The sequence below is a fragment of the Staurois parvus genome, unplaced genomic scaffold (assembly GCF_062004578.1).
Source record: "Staurois parvus isolate SC_StPar_1 unplaced genomic scaffold, SC_StPar_1.0 ptg000549l, whole genome shotgun sequence".
NCBI classification, from domain to species: domain Eukaryota; kingdom Metazoa; phylum Chordata; class Amphibia; order Anura; family Ranidae; genus Staurois; species Staurois parvus.
In genome coordinates this window covers 2,213,835-2,236,035 of record NW_028318345.1, presented here as the reverse complement: position 1 = coordinate 2,236,035, position 22,201 = coordinate 2,213,835, and the positions used below count along the sequence as shown (strand labels likewise).

Below are 22,201 nucleotides of genomic sequence, written 5' to 3'. Positions count from 1 at the left end.
CATGAAACAGGTGCCAATGCTTCTGCTCCTGATCAACTGAGTCTGGCATTAGCCTGGAACAGAGTGGACATTGCTCGGAGTCAGATCTTCATTTACGGACAACAGTGGCCGGTACATAAATGTTACATAATAATGTTTGCTTAGATAAAGTAATACAAACCTTACATTGCTGGAAATCATATAATTTTGTTTTCAAAACTAAAAAGATTACAAAGTTCTCAGTACAATTTGTAGGTGTTTTCATTTTTGTTCTCTGCTTTAAATTGCTTAGGTGGGATCCTTGGAGCAAGCAATGCTAGATGCACTGGTATTGGATAGAGTTGATTTTGTGAAACTACTTATTGAAAATGGAGTTAGCATGCACCGTTTCCTCACCATCTCTAGATTGGAGGAGCTGTACAATACGGTAAAAAAATAAAAACAATACTTCATCCTGTAAAAGGTTTTTCATACTTTTAACCAATGCCACCTTGAGGTTGATTTACTAAAGAAATATTGGCTATTTACTTAACAAAGTAAACTTTCACTTTTCAAGGGAAGTTTCCCTTAGCTTAATAATTGAGAAGCTCTGCTACCTTGAATTATCCAGTCATCAACATTTTAGATTTTCCTTGCATGTGATTGGGAATTCTTTGCAAAGTCAATTTTCACCACATTCACAGCGTTAAGTTTAAATATCGATAAAAAACAAAAAATGTGCTCTGATCCTTTAGTAAATCAGCCATATTGTGTGATATTCATTACTTTGTGGATTACAGTGAATATAAGCAACATGGTAAACACTACATAATTTAACATTTTGTGCTTCGGATAAAATTGTAAAGGATAGCTAAACCCAAGAAAAATTTTTAGTTTAATGCGGCTTACCAGTCCATAGCTGTGGTAAATGCATTTATTTAAATTTTTAGGCTAACATTTTAATACATACAGGAAATATCTGCTGATATTGCTAGAAATGCAGTGTCCTTGTAACTAAACAGAAAACAAAAAAAAACAAGCGTATCATTCTTGTGTAAACTACTAATCCCATCCACTTCCATGTATTGAGACGAATAGGAATGAGTGAATCTGCCCAGGATCGATTTATGGGGAGTTTGTCAAGGTCCTCAAAACCCAAAGTCTGCATTGAACCCCAGTGAAGTCTGTTTTGAAATCTTGATACGTTTTGCCCTTTTACAAGGCTAATATTATTTGAAAGAAAATATAAACACATATTGTGCAGTGGCTGGACAGCATGTAAGCAGCTTGCTTAAGCCACAATGAAAGAGTTTCACAAGTCAGCTGAAGAACTGATCTGTTACCTGCACCTCTAAAAACATCCAAAATCAATCTGTTCACTATATTTCTATAAGCATGCAGTCAGTTCCTACATTGTTGTCGCACAGAACTGGAAGTTATAGGCATCTCTGTATCTGTCCTGCTGATTAATATACAGTAGCTTGTGTTAGACCAACATCTGTTGCCTGAACAATAAGCTTCATTCCTAGTTGCAGGTCCCAGTTCCTGAGTGTTTCAGTCTTCTGGAGTTCCTGAGTTCCTATGACCTGTGTCTTCTGCGATTTCTGTGCCTCCACACCGATTGTACAGTTGTGTTCAAAATAATAGCAGTCAGACATCACTAACCTGATCAATCACTGTTTTTGGTAGAAATGATATTTCTACATGGCAAATAATTTACTAGCAGGTGTAGTAGAGTAATAGAAATCCAACATACCCAACAGTCATGACATGCATGCTGCTGATTCTGTGTAATTGAATCACTAATTGAAAGGGGAATGTTCAAAATAATAGCAGTGTGGAGTTCTATTAGTGAGGTCAGTCATTCTTTGAAAAACAGGTGGCAATTATTGCCCTTATTTAAGGAAGGAAGGCAGCAAATGTTGTACATGCTAGTTACAGCGCATTTCTCTCTGAAATTCTGAGGAAAATGGGTCGTTCCAGACATTGTTCATAAAAACAGCGTACCTTGATTAAAAAGTTGATTGGAGAGGGGAAAACATATAAAGAAGTGCAGAAAATGATAGGCTGCTCAGCTAAAATGATCGCAAATGCTTTAAAATGGCAACCAAAACCTGAAAGACGTGGAAGAAAGCGAAAAACTACCATTCGAATGGATAGAAGAATAGCCAAAATGGCAAGGACTCAGCCAACATTCAGCTCCAGGAAGATCAAAGAAGGTCTAAAGTTACCTGTGAGTACTGTTACAATTAGAAGACGCCTATGTGAAGCCAAGCTATCTGCATGAAGCCCCCGCAAAGTCCCACTGTTGAAAAAAAGACATGTGCTGAAGAGGTTACAATTTGCCAAAGAGCACATTGACTGGCCTAAAGAGAAATGGCGCAACATTTTGTGGACTGATGAAAGTAAGATTGTTCTTTTTGGGTCTAGTGGCCGCAGACAGTTTGTCAGACGACCCCCAAACACTGAATTCAAGCCACAGTACACTGTGAAGACAATGAAGCATGGTTGCGCAAGCATCATGATATGGGGATGTTTCTCATACTCATCAGTTTGAATACATCAGAATACTTGAAGAGGTCATGCTGCCTTTTGCTGAAGAGGAAATGCCCTGAAGAGGAAATGGGTGTTCCAACAAGACAACGACCCCAAACACACCAGTAAACGTGCAACATCTTGGTTCCAGACCAACAAGATTGACGTTATGGAGTGGCCAGCCCAATCCCCGGATCTTAATCCAATAGAAAACTTGTGGGGTGACATCAAAAATGCAGTTTCTGAGGCAAAACCAAGAAATAGAGAAGAACTGTGGAATGTAGTCCAATCATCCTGGGCTGGAATACCTGTTCACAGGTGCCAGAAGTTGGTTGCTTACATGCAACACAGATGTACAGCAGTTCTCAGAAACAGTGCTTATACAACTAAATATTAATTATGTGATTCAAAAGAAAGCAAAATCTTCAAACATTTTTCAGTTTATATAGTGAATGTTTGAGTTTGTAAAGAAGAATACAAACACTGCTATTTTTTTGAACAGTTTAATATTCACTTTCTTCAATTTTTTTAGAGGAACAACACAAATTTGATATATTTTTCTTCCTGTTTTGATTTGGAATAGAATGTGTAGTGTTCCAAATGCATTTGTGTGTATGGAAATAAAAGCTATTAGAAGGATTTTGAGCTTTATTCACTTTTTTCAACACACTGCTATAATTTTGAACACAACTGTATCTTGTATGCTGAGATAATGTCCTCCTGCTGGGGTTCCTATTAGATCATAGGCTCAGCAATGCCATGCAATGCCAAGCTGCAGCAAATGAAGCAAGCAAAATATTAGCGTGTATTAAAAAGGGTATTTCCTCAAGAGACAAAATCTATCACTTTACAAAACTTTGGTTTGGCCACATCTTGAGTATGTTGTCAAGTTCTGGTCACCATTCCTTAGGAAGGATGTGCTGGAACTGGAGAGAGTCCGGAGAAGGGCAATAAAGCTAAGGGGAATGGATATTTGTAGAAGTAATTTTGAGTGAGTGTGAACTCTATACATTGTATAATAAAATTACAGAGATGCAAGCTGTTGTCTTTTGGACTGCCAGAAGACCATATTGATGGTTGATGGAGGTGTACAAAGAAACAAAACATCAAGCAAGACCCACTTATAGCATTTCTGCCACTGGTAATTGGACAAGATCTCTAACATATGCTCAGAGTTTCTGACAAAGGATGGAAGTTGCACCACTACGTCCTGAAGAAAGTGATCAAGATAGCTGCCCAAATTGCTAGTAAGAATGTGTGCAATTATAGGTCTGGCAGGATGATGAGAATATTTTTTGTGCACCTTGGATCACCAATCCACCCCCCATTCTTGCCTGATAACAATATGCAAGGTATTGTTCAAGCTTTACAAGATCTTTTTCTCCTCAAGGGACATATATGAAGTTTAGTCCTCTCTGGACTTTTGGCAGATAGCTTTGAATTCAGCGTAAACCAATTAATAAAATGACGATATGTAGTTCCCTTTAGCCCATTAAGGGTAGATTTCTGACTTAGGTCTAAAGGGTGTATGCTGTTTTGGTCCCCTACTTACTTGTCGACACCACTCAAGAAGCCAAGGAACAGTCTCACCTTCTTCACTTAGCCCCTCCGACCACAGCTCCTCCAACATTGCCAGAACCTCCTTGTCCAAAGTGACACTACTGGTATCCTGTTCACAAAGCACAACCTCTCCACTATTAGTTTTCTTAATTTCTCTTATAGAATAATATCTTTTGAGCACCAAATTGTGTGTGAACCTGATAAGATCCACGATGATGAGAATATAACGCTCAAATAAATTTGGGGAGTTAGGGGGTACAAAATTTCTACTTCACTTAATTCAGTGGTAGACAAATTGAAAATCTTAATAGGGCCAAGGTTCTGATTTATACCTTCCCTCTTCTTTGTGCCACCTCTCCTTCCTCTTCAAATTTGCCAGGTCTTTTCTATCTTTTGATGCCCCTGTAGGCAGACTCCTCTCTAAAAAAGAGGAATTGGGGGAAATTGCCTGAAACATAGAAGAGGGAGAGGGGGCTTAAGTGCTCAATTCTCACACCACTGACTATCCCATTCACATTATTCTCCACGCTTAGACTAGGGTCTTCACATAGATCTCACATACTAGGGAGAATGGATTCCTTATGACTATTTACCCCTATCAATGTACCAGTTGACTCTTGTCCATTGATATTACTCATGGCATCAGTAAACAAATCACATGTGCTGGTAGGATATTGAAACTTTTTGTGATACTTGCTGTTTTGATAATGTTTCTTATGTTTCTTGTGTGGGCTTCGAGTGTCCCTGCCCACCAGATGTTCCTTCCCCTTAAGGGTTAGATGAACTACATATCCTATGGGAAAACCCATTGGGCTGGGGTCTTATGCCAGATGTCCCCAAGTGAGATCCGTGGGGCAGAGAACTTGATGGGAATCCTTTTTGATATCTATTTTATAAGTGCTGCACTGTATTCTTTCTTTTGTCTTTACTCTTTAAAGTGGCACAGCCTCTTTAAAGGATATTATCTAAATGAATCCTAAATTTTGATCTCTATTTAGGGCATGTAAATTATCATTGCAAATAAATAATTCAACTTGCAAAGGGAATAGAAATTGCTTACTTTGAAAAGTGATTTTAAGCTTGCAGAGTTGTGTATCTATATTTTCTATCTATATTGTGTATCTATATTTTCACTGAATACCCAATAATGTGCAAGGGAAATATAATAATAAAAAGAACTGGATCTTTGCTTGTGCGTGAATTGATCATTCAACACAGCTTTACATTATTTACTAAGTTAAGTCAGCATTCTTTCTGCAAAGTTAGTACTCACTTTTCCAAGTAAATAATCTCTACTCCTTTAGCAAATAATTTCCAGTGCTGTGTAGAAGGTGATAAGTATTAGACCTAGCATCCATTTTAAGGCTCAAAGGGTCCTACTTCCAGGGACAGACAATTTCTTGGTAATTATTTGCACTAGAAATGAGCGAATCGAACCAGGCGAACCGGAATTCGATACGAATTTCAGGAAAAATTCGATTCGCGTCGAATCCGAATATTTGCCTACTTCGGGTGCGCGAATCGGATTTTTCCCGATCAGCCGGCAAAAGTGTCCCTGCAGAGAGCTCCGCTATTTCTGACAGTTCTCTGACAGAAGGAACACATGTACAGCGGTTGAAACATTGTATCTATTAGTTTCCATTTAGGATACAGATGTTTCAACCGCTGTACATGTGAAGAAGCTGTCAGAGAGCTGTCAGAAATAGAGGAACTCTGCACATACACTTTTTGCCGGTTTGGAATTCTTATTTTCATCCTACTTCTTCTTCTTCTTCTACTTCTTCATCCTCATCCTCATCCTCAGAAGAAGAAGAAGAGGATGAGGATGAAGAAGAAGAAGAAGAAGAAGAAGAAGTAGGATGAAAATAAGAATAATTCCAAGCCGGCAAAAAGTGTATCTGCAGAGCTCCTCTATTCTGCAGATACACTTAGAGGAGCTCTGCAGATACACTTAGAGGAACTCTGCACATACACTTTTTGCCGGCTTGGAATTAATCTTATTTTCATCCTACTTCTTCTTCTTCTTCTTCTTCTTCTTCTTCTTCATCCTCATCCTCAGAAGAAGAAGAAGAGGATGAGGATGAAGAAGAAGAAGAAGAAGTAGGATGAAAATAAGAATAATTCCAAGCCGGCAAAAAGTGTATGTGCAGAGTTCCTCTATTCTGCAGATACACTTAGACGAGCTCTGCAGATACACTTAGAGGAGCTCTGCACATACACTTTTTGCCGGCTTGGAATTAATCTTATTTTCATCCTACTTCTTCTTCTTCATCCTCATCCTCAGAAGAAGAAGAAGAGGATGAGGATGAAGAAGAAGAAGAAGAAGAAGTAGGATGAAAATAAGAATAATTCCAAGCCGGCAAAAAGTGTATGTGCAGAGTTCCTCTATTCTGCAGATACACTTAGAGGAGCTCTGCAGATACACTTAGAGGAGCTCTGCACATACACTTTTTGCCGGCTTGGAATTAATCTTATTTTCATCCTACTTCTTCATCTTCTTCTTCTTCATCCTCATCCTCAGAAGAAGAAGAAGAGGATGAGGATGAAGAAGAAGAAGAAGAAGAAGAAGAAGAAGTAGGATGAAAATAAGAATAATTCCAAGCCGGCAAAAAGTGTATGTGCAGAGTTCCTCTATTCTGCAGATACACTTAGAGGAGCTCTGCAGATACACTTAGAGGAGCTCTGCACATACACTTTTTGCCGGCTTGGAATTAATCTTATTTTCATCCTACTTCTTCTTCTTCTTCATCCTCATCCTCAGAAGAAGAAGAAGAGGATGAGGATGAGGATGAAGAAGAAGAAGAAGAAGAAGAAGTAGGATGAAAATAAGAATAATTCCAAGCCGGCAAAAAGTGTATCTGCAGAGCTCCTCTAAGTGTATCTGCAGAATGTCATTTATGGAAACAAATAGATACAATGTTTCAACCGCTGTATGGAGTGAATGTCCCAGAACTGTCAGAAATAGACTATTTATGACAGTTCTGGGACATTCCCTCCATACAGCAGTTGAAACCGCTGTATGGAGTGAATGTCCCACAACTGTCAGAAATAGACTATTTATGACATTTCTGGGACATTCCCTCCATACAGCGGTTGAAACATTGTATCTATTTGTTTCCATAAATGGATCCATTTATGGAAACAAATAGATACAATGTTTCAACCGCTGTATGGAGTGAATGTCCCAGAACTGTCAGAAATAGACTATTTATGACAGTTGTGGGACATTCCCTCCATACAGCGGTTGAAACCGCTGTATGGAGGGAATGTCCCACAACTGTCAGAAATAGACTATTTCTGACAGTTCTGGGACATTCCCTCCATACAGCGGTTGAAACCGCTGTATGGAGTGAATGTCCCACAACTGTCAGAAATAGACTATTTATGACAGTTCTGGGACATTCCCTCCATACAGCGGTTGAAACATTGTATCTATTTGTTTCCATAAATGGATCCATTTATGGAAACAAATAGATACAATGTTTCAACCGCTGTATGGAGTGAATGTCCCAGAACTGTCAGAAATAGACTATTTATGATAGTTCTGGGACATTCCCTCCATACAGCGGTTGAAACCGCTGTATGGAGTGAATGTCCCACAACTGTCAGAAATAGACTATTTATGACAGTTCTGGGACATTCCCTCCATACAGCGGTTGAAACCGCTGTATGGAGTGAATGTCCCACAACTGTCAGAAATAGACTATTTATGACAGTTCTGGGACATTCCCTCCATACAGCGGTTGAAACATTGTATCTATTTGTTTCCATAAATGGATCCATTTATGGAAACAAATAGATACAATGTTTCAACCGCTGTATGGAGTGAATGTCCCAGAACTGTCAGAAATAGACTATTTATGACAGTTCTGGGACATTCCCTCCATATAGCGGTTGAAACTGCTGTATGGAGGGAATGTCCCACAACTGTCAGAAATAGACTATTTCTGACAGTTCTGGGACATTCCCTCCATACAGCGGTTGAAACCGCTGTATGGAGTGAATGTCCCAGAACTGTCAGAAATAGACTATTTATGACAGTTCTGGGACATTCCCTCCATACAGCGGTTGAAACATTGTATCTATTTGTTTCCATAAATGGATCCATTTATGGAAACAAATAGATACAATGTTTCAACCGCTGTATGGAGTGAATGTCCCAGAACTGTCAGAAATAGACTATTTATGACAGTTCTGGGACATTCCCTCCATACAGCGGTTGAAACCGCTGTATGGAGTGAATGTCCCAGAACTGTCAGAAATAGACTATTTATGACAGTTCTGGGACATTCCCTCCATACAGCGGTTGAAACATTGTATCTATTTGTTTCCATAAATGGATCCATTTATGGAAACAAATAGATACAATGTTTCAACCGCTGTATGGAGTGAATGTCCCAGAACTGTCAGAAATAGACTATTTATGACAGTTCTGGGACATTCCCTCCATACAGCGGTTGAAACCGCTGTATGGAGTGAATGTCCCACAACTGTCAGAAATAGACTATTTATGACAGTTCTGGGACATTCCCTCCATACAGCGGTTGAAACATTGTATCTATTTGTTTCCATAAATGGATCCATTTATGGAAACAAATAGATACAATGTTTCAACCGCTGTATGGAGTGAATGTCCCAGAACTGTCAGAAATAGACTATTTATGACAGTTCTGGGACATTCCCTCCATACAGCGGTTGAAACCGCTGTATGGAGTGAATGTCCCACAACTGTCAGAAATAGACTATTTCTGACAGTTCTGGGACATTCCCTCCATACAGCGGTTGAAACCGCTGTATGGAGTGAATGTCCCACAACTGTCAGTAATAGACTATTTATGACAGTTCTGGGACATTCCCTCCATACAGCGGTTGAAACATTGTATCTATTTGTTTCCATAAATGGATCCATTTATGGAAACAAATAGATACAATGTTTCAACCGCTGTATGGAGTGAATGTCCCAGAACTGTCAGAAATAGACTATTTATGACAGTTCTGGGACATTCCCTCCATACAGCGGTTGAAACCGCTGTATGGAGGGAATGTCCCACAACTGTCAGAAATAGACTATTTCTGACAGTTCTGGGACATTCCCTCCATACAGCGGTTGAAACCGCTGTATGGAGTGAATGTCCCAGAACTGTCAGAAATAGACTATTTATGACAGTTCTGGGACATTCCCTCCATACAGCGGTTGAAACCGCTGTATGGAGTGAATGTCCCAGAACTGTCAGAAATAGACTATTTATGACAGTTCTGGGACATTCCCTCCATACAGCGGTTGAAACCGCTGTATGGAGGGAATGTCCCACAACTGTCAGAAATAGACTATTTCTGACAGTTCTGGGACATTCACTCCATACATGTCCCAGAACTGTCAGAAATAGACTATTTCTGACAGTTCTGGGACATTCCCTCCATACAGCGGTTGAAACCGCTGTATGGAGTGAATGTCACAGAACTGTCAGAAATAGACAGAAACTGTCACAGAACTGTCCTTCTTCTCATCCTTCTCCTTATTCTCATCCTTCTTCTCATCCTTCTTCTCATCCTTCTCCTTCTTCTCATCCTTCTCCTTCTTCTCATCCTTCTCCTTCTCCTTCTTCTCATCCTTCTCCTTCTCCTTCTTCTCATCCTTCTCCTTCTTCTTCTCATCCTTCTCCTTCTCCTCCTTCTCCTTCTCCTTCTCCTTCTTCTCATCCTTCTCCTTCTTCTCATCCTTCTCCTTCTCCTTCTTCTCATCCTTCTCCTTCTCCTTCCTCATCTCCAAGGGCATTTAAATTAAAGGTACAGTGTTCTGCACTAATTTAAAGGCTCTCTGAAGCCTAGAAACCCTTTTTATAAGTTAACTTCGTAGCGAATTAATTCGCATCGAATCGAATTTCTTCCTGGAATTCGCCGAATCAGCCGAATCGAATTTTTGAAAAATTCGCTCATCTCTAATTTGCACCCATAAGTTACTGGAACTTTCTCAGTATAAAACATATTTTCACAATGAACTGTTTACAAAGTAAATCATTTGTGGGCTTATTTGCCTTCTTTCTATTAGATTATTTCATTAAAAAAAGGTTGATGTACAATTTTTACACACATTAACAACATAAAAACAGTACCAAACCCGTAGCAATGGTCAAATCATTGTTACCTGATATTGACCTCTTCACAGATTCACTGCAGCAAAAGAAATGCTTGGTTGATGTTACAAATATAGAAGTTTAATTTTCCAGTTCAGAAATGTATTGGTAGAATGCATTTTCTTTTCCTTTTCTGTTTATGTAAATGTGACAGCCCCAGAAATCTAACAGAATATGTTAGAATTTACTGATGCTCTAGACTGTGAGTACCTTGTACATTTCCCTAGGGGTATATCATTATAATAATCTCTGATTCATACATATTGAGGAATTCTAATTTTCATCATAAAAGCAAGAGCAGACTTGTTGTTGATTGCTTTGCAGAGAAATTATACATGAAGCCAATAAAATTGATGTACATAATACTGATATAACCCACATACAGCAGAAAACTATCAGCTTAATAGTGTTTTTCTTTACATACAATATATATATATATATATATATATATATATATATATATATATATATATATATATATATCTCATGGGGCCCCCTACTGACCCCGGGCCCTCGGGCAGTGCCCGATTTTCCAAATGGTCAGTCCGCCACTGGACAACACTATCAGAATATACTACTGTTCAGCCAGTGGTTATAGTGAATTATTGAGTTGGTGTAGCGATTGGCTTCTTTTGAACAGAAGGGGCTACACATGGATTGAAAATTGGCCAGTTCTTGTTGAACCAGCTGAATTTTCGATACGCATGTACCCAGCTTTACTTTTTCAAAGTGCGTTACTTCTGTCCTTAATAGATACTGTAGATCTCTTTTCAAAATTGCAATCTTCATCCTATTGCAATGAAGTACAGTCCTACTTGAATTTTAATGATAATGTGTATGTGCCTTGTATGTTTTAACATGTCCATATCTCTTCTGCTTTTATTTATTTGTTTATTTATGTATTTATTTATTTTTTGTGAAGAGTGAATCTTTGAAGTAGTTCTGCATATAATTCATGTTCATGTTCCAACTCTAATAATGGTTTACCAGAACTGCTGCTGACTATGTGCAAAAGTATTCAGTAGATTGGACCAGTCAGGTATTTCAGTATATGGTGTTTCTATCACCTATTTCCTCCTTTGTTCATTTATTTTCTAATTGTACTGTATTTCAGAGACATGGACCATCAAATACATTATACCATTTGGTCAGAGATGTCAAAAAGGTAAGCATTAGCTCCTGATCAAGGTAATGTTGGTATTTGTTAATAGATCTTAGAAACTCCCTGTTTTGCATGAGCTTTTCTGATGTGATTTATGTTTCTATGTATCTCTTTTGTTTGACACCTCAATTCAGAACACTCATCTCAATCAACATTATTTTCAAGTGTTTTCATTGTATGTATCAAGATGTTTGTCACTCTTTCATTTTTACTCTAATTACAAACTTCCTACAATTACACAGATATAGCCTACATTATAATTAAAATGATGGCATAGACGTAATAAGAGTCAAGAGGCAGATGTTTGGCTAAGTGTGCTCCTAATGACAACATACCACCATCTTGTTGTAAGTAAAGCCAATGCTAATGGTGCACATGACATGTATTATCAGCATTGTGTCTTTCCATAAATATAGCCTAAATAGCTCATTAGCAGTGATGAAATGGCAGTGGGACCCTAACCCAGAACGTCTTATATATCACAAATATCTATACCAATAACATATCAAGCAATTTTATTTTTACTGCAAAGTAACAATAGAGCATTGTACTTATCAATCAATGAATCAATTGGTGGTTATACAAATAGGGAAAGAAACTCCTGATTATGAGCCACCCAAAATTGCAAAACAGGTGAAGAAATGGACCCCTATAAGGCTTGGGACTTTAAAAGCTTGAATATATACCAAAAGAGTTTTTTAAAAATAAAAGTACAAACTTTTTATTTTGTCAAAGAATTGTTTTAACACATAGACATACGATACAATACATCATCCAAAGTCATAGTACAGCATCAACATCAGAATATGAATTACATGATAAGGATACTCAGTATGACTGTGTTTGACTGGCCATAAAAATATAATGTAATATCACTGTTTGTATACATGATTACAGAGATAATATTCTAAATGATCCAACATGTTTTGGAATGACTTCACTCTGCATATGGGTGACATCATCTACAAGATTGAACATATATTTGTTTGAAAAAAATTTTAAATTCAATATGATATTTAACAATTTATAATCTGTAGATATACTTACAATACATGAAAGTGCAGAAAAAATTGTTGAATTATTAAACTCCATTATAAGACATGGTGCTTCAAAAAACTAGGGCAGGGCAGAGCCATGCACCAGCGTTCCGGGGGTGGTCCCTAGTGACGTCCATGCAAGGGCAACATGGGTCCGGCGTTCAGACACCATCTTGGATTCCAGGAGTGCACTGGTGGATGTCATTACTGCTCTATCTAGGTCCCTATATAGGTGTCCGTTTATGAACCAGCAGTAAATGATCGCTGCTCAGTTCTTCGGAATTCTCGGAGAACACAGTTCTCCTGTGAATGCCTTTTATGAAGCGGTGTAGATCAGTTCTCCGAACAAAGGGAGAACAGTCTACAAATGCTGGAAAACAGCTGATTTTACTATAATCTATAATAATCTATAAGATTACAGTAAGAGATCAGTTTACTAAGCAGAGGTAAATTATTGCTGCTTAGTTTGCGGTTCCTCTGATTCTCCAGCTCTGGGCTGGAGAATCTGGAGGGAGAACACAGATCTCCAGTGAAGGGCTGAACATGTTCTCTGCTGATCTCCTGAGTGTCATAAACTGTGAATGACCAGAGAATAGCTGCAATCCTCTGAATCGCAGCTATTCTCTGTGTCATAAACGGACACCATAATGGGGAGTCGTCTCTCATCCTCTGATAATCCTCGTCTCTGTGAGACGGTATACACGGTTTTTATACGCTGCAGGGTTCTCCTGCATACACTGGGGAGCATTATATATGGTAAGCTTCTTGCTCTCTTCCCCCTGGGCAGTTATTCTTGGGCGTCGAAGGCCTTTTTTCCTCCTGTTATGATGTTGTCATGTGGACATATGTACTGGGTATCCTTATCATGTAATTCATATTCTGATGTTGATGCTGTACTATGACTTTGGATGATGTATTGTATGGTATGTCTATGTGCTAAAACTATTCTTTGAGAAAATAAAAAGTTTGTACTTTTTTTTATAAAAAAAAACTCTTTTGGTATATATTCAAGCCTTTAAACTCCCAAGCCTTATAGGGGGTCCCTTTCTTCAACTGGCTGTTATAACTATATAGTCACAAAACCATAGTACTTTAGGTCAATAAGGACTTCTTCATCACATTATATAACATTTTCAAACATCATCATGAAATATTCAAACTAAGAGCCATTTCCAGTACATTTGGCATCTTATATGAATGTGTCGCAGAAAATTGCTACTGGGTCAAGCTCAAAATAGGAAGGATTTTATATTTCACTGAGCTGTACAGGAATCCTCTAGGCAAAAATTAATTCTTTAATGGCCTACTCAGCTTGGTAGCTTTATGACTTCAGCTTGGTAAAGCATATAATAGATAGTGATGGCCATTAAAATAATAACATCAATGGTGTTAAATAAGCTAATGACAAAATATGGACACTTTCTTTTTTTTTCTACCCTGATAATATTCTCGATACATATCACTGTGTGTTGTTCTCACACATGCACCATCAAAAATATTTGTAGAATTTTGTTTTTTAGTGACTATAGATGCTTTTTGCAAAAACATCTTGTTAGTAAGTTAAGATAAACTGGAAAGATTTGTGAGATTTACAAGCCTTTTTGCCACAGAATGTAATATATTATGATAAATGTGTATTTTGTAATGTATAATACACAATGCCCATTAAGAAATCAGTAGTATGCTATATTCTGGCATAAACTGGCATTAACTGACTGAAGTGCATACTTACTTTTACTTACCAAATCAGCCAGTGCTTAAAAAACTGTAATGTTCACAAATCAGATACTGATAAAAACAAATATTATTGTTTGTTAAGTGTTGTATAAATGTTAATAATGCCAAAAAGGGTCATTTATAAAGCAGGAAAAAGGGAAGGTTTTTTTAAATAAGTTTGTCGGGAGGCACATTCACTTTCACGTTTTGGGTTTTGTCTTCTGCATGATTAATACAGGCTAAGATTAGTACGAGAAAGCTGAGATATCAATTTTTAATAAATTATAGGAAGCTATTAGTTAATTATGGTGTTTAAGTTTAGAGTAAAAAAGCTTGCAGTCTGAAATCTCCATCATCCGGCAGAACACAGCCACAAAAGTAATACATAGCGGGGGGGTTGATTTTTCAGAAATTATCATTTCATTGGTCCCTACCAACTGTGATATCCTAAATCTGTTCTTCTGGAAAACAAGTGTATGGCTCAAAACTCTGCAAGCTACCAGGAACATCTTACTTTTAAAACAACTATAGTTAGAGGAGTAACTTGAAATCATAGAATTCCATAGCACAATTCTGATAGGACCCCTCTTTCCCCTAATCCAAATATTAGGCAGAAATATACTCTCTTAATAATACAGTTTTTTAAATGTGTGGTCATTTGCTGACTATTTTGCTCCTCTAAAAATCACAATTACATTTTAAGTGTCAGCTTTATGTCCCCTTAATAAAAGCCTCCTATATATCGTTGGTCAATGGTGACCCTAATAAAATGTTTCTTTGTTTGGTGGTCAGCATACCTTCCTTAATAAAACCAATCTCCCTTTAGATTTATATTGGTGGCCATTGTTACTACATACCACCTTTATAAAAAAAAAAAATGCTTCAGTTTGGTGGACTTTAGTGTCTTATGACCAAAAATATAACTTCCTTTACAATGATGATCATGCTTTAGAGTGATGATTTTTGCAGCCTCATGCCTCCTAATAACTCCCTTTACAACTGTGGACAGTAGCTGCCTATAATGCACAACAATTACATTGACTGGATCATTGAACTTGCTTGACCGCCTTCTTTTATTGTAGCAGTTCTCTTTTCATGGACTCTGTACTGGTTTAGTTTGATTCTGTGGTACAATTTTTCAAGGAGGGCAGGGTGTCTCTAAGAGGCTTTGCTCCCTTATTCAGATTGCTGCTTCTGCTTGTGTATTGTAAGATTCCACTGGGTGCCTCCTTCTTGTTGGCCAGAATTATGCTGCCTCCAGCCGTTAGATCAGTATCCACTCTTCTGAAGCCAGTAATGTAAATACTCTATATTAAGAGGGAGGTTGTGAGCTAGAGGGTTATTGTAATGATAGGTTACATTTAGGGTTTAGAGGGTAAATCTCCACAATGGGGCACAGATGGTGAAAAGAAATCGGACAGGGGTTATAACCCTCCCTTACTCTATCCAAAATGAAAAAAAAAGTTTTGCCTATGGTTCTACTTTAAGTGTTATGTTGGGGGCTACATGCAAACAGCTAGGAAGCATAATGTAAATACATACAGTATATGTTAACCTTTTACCTGCCAAAGTATGTACAATTTTGTCAAGTCAATATTGTGATTTACACACGTATACTAGACTGCCATACCAAGCAAATACTGGCCTATTCTTAACATAGATCATCCATCCAAAAGTAGGAACATTTCTGTAGACCCCATCATTATAAAGACATTATTTTTTAGCAATAGAAATTGATGCAGGTAAAGGTACAAAAAAAAAAAGAAAATTAGAAAGTTCTGGGGCATGTTTTGTTTTGCTACAGCTTTATAAATAACCCTTATAAATAACCATATATTTTCAATGTGTATGTTACAGATAATATCAGAAGTAAACACCATGCCAAATATAATTTGACAAATCCATATATATCTGGAAAACATACATTCAAACAACAAGACATTTTTGGAAGCTCTCTATACAATGCAGCAATAGTTGATTTGAACAAAAACTTCCCCCAGACACAATGTTTCATTTTGGGTAGAAGTAATAGGTTAAAATATTTTAGGATATGTCCTACACTGATCATGTCTGTGTTGTAGCCACTTTATGAAGAGGAGGTGTTGGAAAAAATCCATATTAACTAGACTGAGGAGACCACTGGCACAGTCACAGAACAAATATGGTCACAAAGGCATTGATGATGATTATTAAAGTGTATGTATAGCCAAGACCTTTGTTAGTTTTATATGGTGTGGGTAAGGGCTAAAACCCCTATCAATTTATTTTTTGCTTGCTTTGTCACAATTGTGCAATTCCCATTCACTTTCTGCCTGCAGATACAAGAAGTGACAGGAAATCTCTGCACAGTGAGAGTAATTACTCACATTGACAGTTGTCACTGGGACAGGTATCCCTATAGCAAAATTTAGCCACACCTCTTGTTTTAGTGACAATGTTAAACTTTTGGATTTCCTATCATTTCTGTCTCGGTGATAATGGTAGCCAGGACAAATAAAGAGGGTGAGTCTGCCCAGCCAGGACACAGACACCAATAAAAACTTGACAGATGTTCCAATCCTTCTTCACCCTATTACAAAAATGGCTATACATACAGTTAAAAATTGTTCTTAATATGTATAACTATTTTTAAATAAGTTTTTCAAATGATCTGAAAAGATGTCTGAAACAATTAATATGTAAATGATGTGCTCTGACACATGGATCTACAGAATTAAAAATTCAGACATTTACTGATAAATAACTTGACAATAGATGGTTTTCATCCATTCCAGAACCTAGCAATACACATAGAATGTGGGTTTGCTGAAATAACAGCATATATCTAAGCTGCTTTCAGTATAAAAATATGGGAATTACATTCAGATCTTTTAATTAGATGAGGTTTTAAACACAAGATGGCCACAGGTGACCTCTGTGAACCTGTTGCCTTCACCTAAAGGTTTGGAGTCCATTACACATTGTGGATTGTGTAGATGATTTTGTGACCTCCAATACACCAAGATTGGGGTCGGGTCTAAAAACATATTTGATGACAAAACTGTATTGTAATTATTTTTGAGTTGTGAGTGGAAATGTCATCAAGCCATGACCACAATCATTGTGGCAGTGGGCATCTCTAAATTGTCAATACCCATATGAATTCTTTGCAAACTTATTTTGTAAATTAAAGTCAATGTGATCATTAGCTGCTAAATTATTTTTTGGCAAACTGATCTTTAACTCCACTGTGAAAAAGTTGAGTTTTAGGTGTCTGGCCAAACATATCCTCTCTGACCCATTTTAAGGATGACCATACTAAAAATGCCTAACAAGTTCTGTTTTTGAAGTACAGTTTAAGCGCTCATTTATTCCTATGGGGATAATAAAAATGTAGAAAAGGATGAGTTTAAACCCTCCTTTTGGTAGCTTAGTGGTTAGTACACTAATGAAATCGTTAGAAATTGTGGTGTGAGTATACTGTAAACAAGCTGAAAAGTAAATATCCCATTACTCGCGTCTAGTATGGCATGGCGGTTCTTGTCATAAGACCTTTCACTGGGCACTTGCAATATTACTCTCAGAGCTGTATGGCTGCTGTTATAAAATTTCAAAAATATTACAGTCACTTGAAAGTTGATTATACTGATAGTATATAGTACATTTACTAGGGAATGCCAGTGGAACATGAATGTACAGTAGTTGTAATAACAGTGTAAATGAGCAAAGCATTGTGTGTTCTTTACCTATGGGAAATCTTTAATGCACTCACAAACTAGTATCCTGTGTTGCTGGCAAATGTTAGTAATGAAGCTCTTTCACAGGCCATTATGTCTAATGTAGTTTCCACTGCTGCCTCCATACTACAAGCCTTCACCACAGTTAAATCTAACCTAATGGTGTTTCCTGCCATCATGCATGGTGTATCTCAGTTTGCTTAGTTACTTTATACAAATCCCTTGACTCAATTTATCAGCTAAAAACCTTGGAGGTTTCCCATCTAGTGAGGACACAATTATAGTGCATTGGTGTAGTCTGAAGACATATTGGTCATCAATACAGACACCACTGTTTTCTTGCTGGTGGACACTGAACCATTTCCGACATTTTCCGTAATTCTCTTTTACTCTTTATGAGCAAGAGGTGATATTGATGTGTAAGTAATGCATATCGACATGTTCCTAGCATTTTTCATGCTTTCTGGAGCTGTTCAGAATGTGTGGTCCCTGGTTAACAATGTTGTTAGTGTTTTGTATCCAGAGGTGCAATCCATGTTGCTTGGCAACATTATAGTCAAAGGAGATTTTTACATTGCTTGCACTTCTCTTTTCCACTAGTTGGTTACATGAAGCATTTTTAACCTAATTATCAGGGGATCTGACAAAATATCTTTACATTTTATAAACCATGTGACTAATACATTTCCATTTACTATCAATAACGCTGTCTTCATCCCTACGCAGGAAATCAGTGCATAAATATAGTTGAATAGGAAAAACTAAAATGGGTATAGGAAAGCGTGAACTGAAAAAATAGCCCTTTGGCAGTGATAATATCTTCTTGCAAATAGTAACATTAATATGAATAGATATAAGAAATAAGAAAGTATTGGTGTTACACAAAAAACAAAAAAAAACTTGTAGTAGACTATGTATGCACCATAATATTTCTACCAAGTGCGTATATATAGTTACAGTTTTATATATATACAGTATATATATAATTTTTAATGACTGTTTGGATCTGCTTTTTTTGTGCCTGCATCCCTGCATCCCATTGGTGAAGTTTCCCTTTAATTTCTGTTTTGTAACCAGGAAACATGAGAAAAAATGAAGGAAGGAAATCCTCTCTTTGGCAGTTAATACTGCTACAAGTGCCCCCATTGCAAGATTTACCCTGGTTACTAGGACAAAAGGAAAGGCTAAATGGTAAATCTCCACTCAAGGAAAATAGACAGTAAAATCCTTGCAGGGTTGTGAAACCTTCCCCACTATATACAAAACTTAAATCCGTGCTAAACCCAAAACCAAAATTGTAATATATTTAGATGTGATGGCTGCATTTATTAAACCCCAAACCAAAAATGTAATATATTATAATATGATGGCTGCATTTATTTTCTTTTTAGGCTGTTTTCATCTAATGATCTGGCCAGTAACATACCTCCTGTATTAGAGTGCCCCCACTCTGGATGAAGGAGCACAGATGGCACAGCAGAAAGCAGCATTGTCAGTCTGGGGGGGGACTGTAGTTATACTTGTATTAGCAGATTTATATCAGTAACAAATTAAGGCCAAACCTCACCTCACACTTTATAATCAGTTGCAGCAAGGTTTTACATGAATAAATAAAAGCTGACCATTTAAATCAACCCCACCAGTGTTAAATGGTTTGCCTCATCCATGTACATTGATACATTCTGCCAGAGAGCTTGTACTTTTGAAAACAATAGACTTACTGTTTGGATCACCACATGAAAATAGAAGAAAGCAATCTAAAAAAAATAAAATGAATGTAACCATCACACCTAAGAATTGGTAAGTTGTAATATAATAAATGTTTGCATTTGGGTTTAATATTGCCTTAAAGAAAAAAGTTTGGGCTTTAGTTATATTTTCATTTGAACCCAGCCAAACATTATTGTTCAGATGTGGATAGTGAGGAAGGGCTAGGACCTATAATGTCTATATACAGTCTGTATATATATATATATATATATATATATATATATAGTGCTCAGCATAAATGAGTAAACCCCTTTTGAAAAGTAAGATTTTAATCAATATCTCAATGAACACAAGAACACTTGTAAGGACAGCACCACGTCTTCTAGGCATGGAATGAACAACTTGGCAACGTATTGCAACATGTATTTTTTTCCATTCTTCAAGAACAACCTCTTTTAGAGCCTAGATTCTGGATGGAGAGTGATGCTCAACTTGTCTCTTCAGAATTCTCCATAAGTGGTTGATTGGGTTCAGATCAGGAGACATACTTGGCCACTGAATCACTTTTGCCCTGTTCTTCTTCAGAAATGCAAGAGTGGCCTTGCAGCTCCCCAACACTCATGCAGCCTCACAGAAAGACACTGCCACCATAATGTTTCACTGTAGGCACCATGCATTTTTCTTTGTGGATAGATCTACTCCTCACCTTTGCGATGCCATACAATTTTGAAGCCATCAGTTCCAGACACATTTATCTTGGTCTCATTACTCCAGAGTACAGAGTCCCAGTAGTCTTCTTTTATAGCATAGGCCCTGGTATATTCTAGGCAGGCTTTTTTGTGTATGGGCTTTAGGAGAGGCTTCCTTCATGGATGACACCCATGCATGCCATTCCTCTGCAGTGTACACCGTATTGTGTCACAGGAAACAATCACCCCAGTTTGGCTTTCTACTTCTTTAGCTAACTGACAGCATGAAATGGGAAGGGGTTTTCTTTGTTAAGTAACACCCTTTTATAATTAACTATCTGCTGGATACCTGTTTAATGAATAATTAGACTCACCTGTAGTTAAATTCTTGTTAATTAGGATTTTGTTGTCTAAAATTTAGCTTTGCTCCTAAGACTTTCATTGGGGTGTATTCATTTTTTTAAATTTAATTAATTTGTGACAAGTATTTTGTAGTATAATGAGCCATAGAAAATGTTGATTCTGAAAGTAAAGTAAAGGTTTTCTGCCAAATCTGTTGGGGTGTACTCATTTATGCTGAGCTCTGTGTATATATATGAAAACGGAGAGAGTAAATTGTGATTTTAAAAGTACATATACTTTTATAAAATATGGATTCCGAGGAGGGAGCTTCCAAGCTTAGAGACCGGTTTTTAGATATAGGTTATAGTAAAAGTTAATTAAAACGAGGTGAGAAAACAAATTTAGCCCATAGGACAAGAATTATTACAACTTTTACCAATCAATTGGAAGATATTGGAAGTATCTTTAAAAAGTATTGGCATAGCTTGAAGAATGATGATACCCTGGGAGAGTTTGTTGATCCTACTGCTAGGAATACTTCCATTCAAGATATGATTGTATCAAGTCACTATCAATCTGACTCTAAAGATGTTTTATGCGAAACCTTCCCCATGGGTACTTTTCCTTGTAGGGAGTGTTGGTTTTGTACATTTTTTATTTTATCCTACAGAATGGTAAAGTTATGACTTCACGGCATTTCATATCTTGTCAAACTATTGGTATTGTTTATATATTATTATTATAATACAAGATTTATATAATGCCAACAGTTTACACAGCGCTTTACAATATAACGGGGGAACAATACCATCACAATACAGTTCAATACGGAAGGAATAAGGGGGCCCCTCTCATGGAGCTTACAATCTAAAGGGAGGGGGAGGTGGTACAAAAGGTAATAGCTGCAGGGGATGATCTGATGGAGGTGAACTCAGTTCACATTTAATACATTAATTTTCCAGGATCGCCTAAAGGCGGACAGGGTAGGAGCTGACCGGACATACTGGGGCAGGGAGTTCCGGAGGATGGGAGAGGCTCTGGAGAAGTCTTGGACACAAGTGTGGGAGGAGGTAACAAGGGAACTGGAGAGCAGGAGGTCTTATGTATGCAAAATTAAGCACTAGCATTAGGAATGTATTTGTGGCCATGTCAAAGACATTGGTAAAGTGGACTTGGTGAGTCCAATGGCTCACCACTTCACCATGTGTTAGTTCCATTTTCAGCATTGATAGGCCCTGGGAGTATCTCTGTGCCTCCCATTTTTTAACTATGTACTCTTGGTGTTTATGATATTTATATTTTTGGTGTGATTTCTTTACATAAATATTAATAAATGTAATTATTGTATATTGGATTTGTTGGTTTTTGGTGCCTGGGGGAGATTGAAGAGGTATGGGGCAACAGAGGAGGGAGGGGAGGATGTTTTATTTTCTTCTTCTTACCCATTCACCCCTAGGTGCGATGGTTGTGAACTGTGTCCATCCCACACCCCACACAATATTTGTTTTATTTTTCTGTTTTTTTAATACTTCTCAATGGCTAATATGTTCGTTTGGTAGCTTTATTTTCAGCGCTGATTTGTCCCTTTTTTGTGGATATTTTTGTTGATATTTGATCTACATAATGGAAGAACTATTGTTGT

At 37.4% G+C, this 22,201-nt stretch overlaps 1 protein-coding gene across 1 annotated transcript in view; it reads left to right on the top strand.

Annotated features, from left to right (window-relative positions):
* The window catches only part of TRPM3 (transient receptor potential cation channel subfamily M member 3), a 500,529-nt gene that overhangs the window by 349,019 nt on the left and 129,309 nt on the right, over positions 1-22,201 (top strand). The window contains exons 10-12 of the mRNA XM_089691063.1: positions 11-111; positions 272-406; positions 11,302-11,352. Of these exons, the coding sequence (XP_089547189.1) occupies positions 11-111; positions 272-406; positions 11,302-11,352 (287 nt within the window). The remainder of the gene's footprint in view (positions 1-10; positions 112-271; positions 407-11,301; positions 11,353-22,201) is intronic.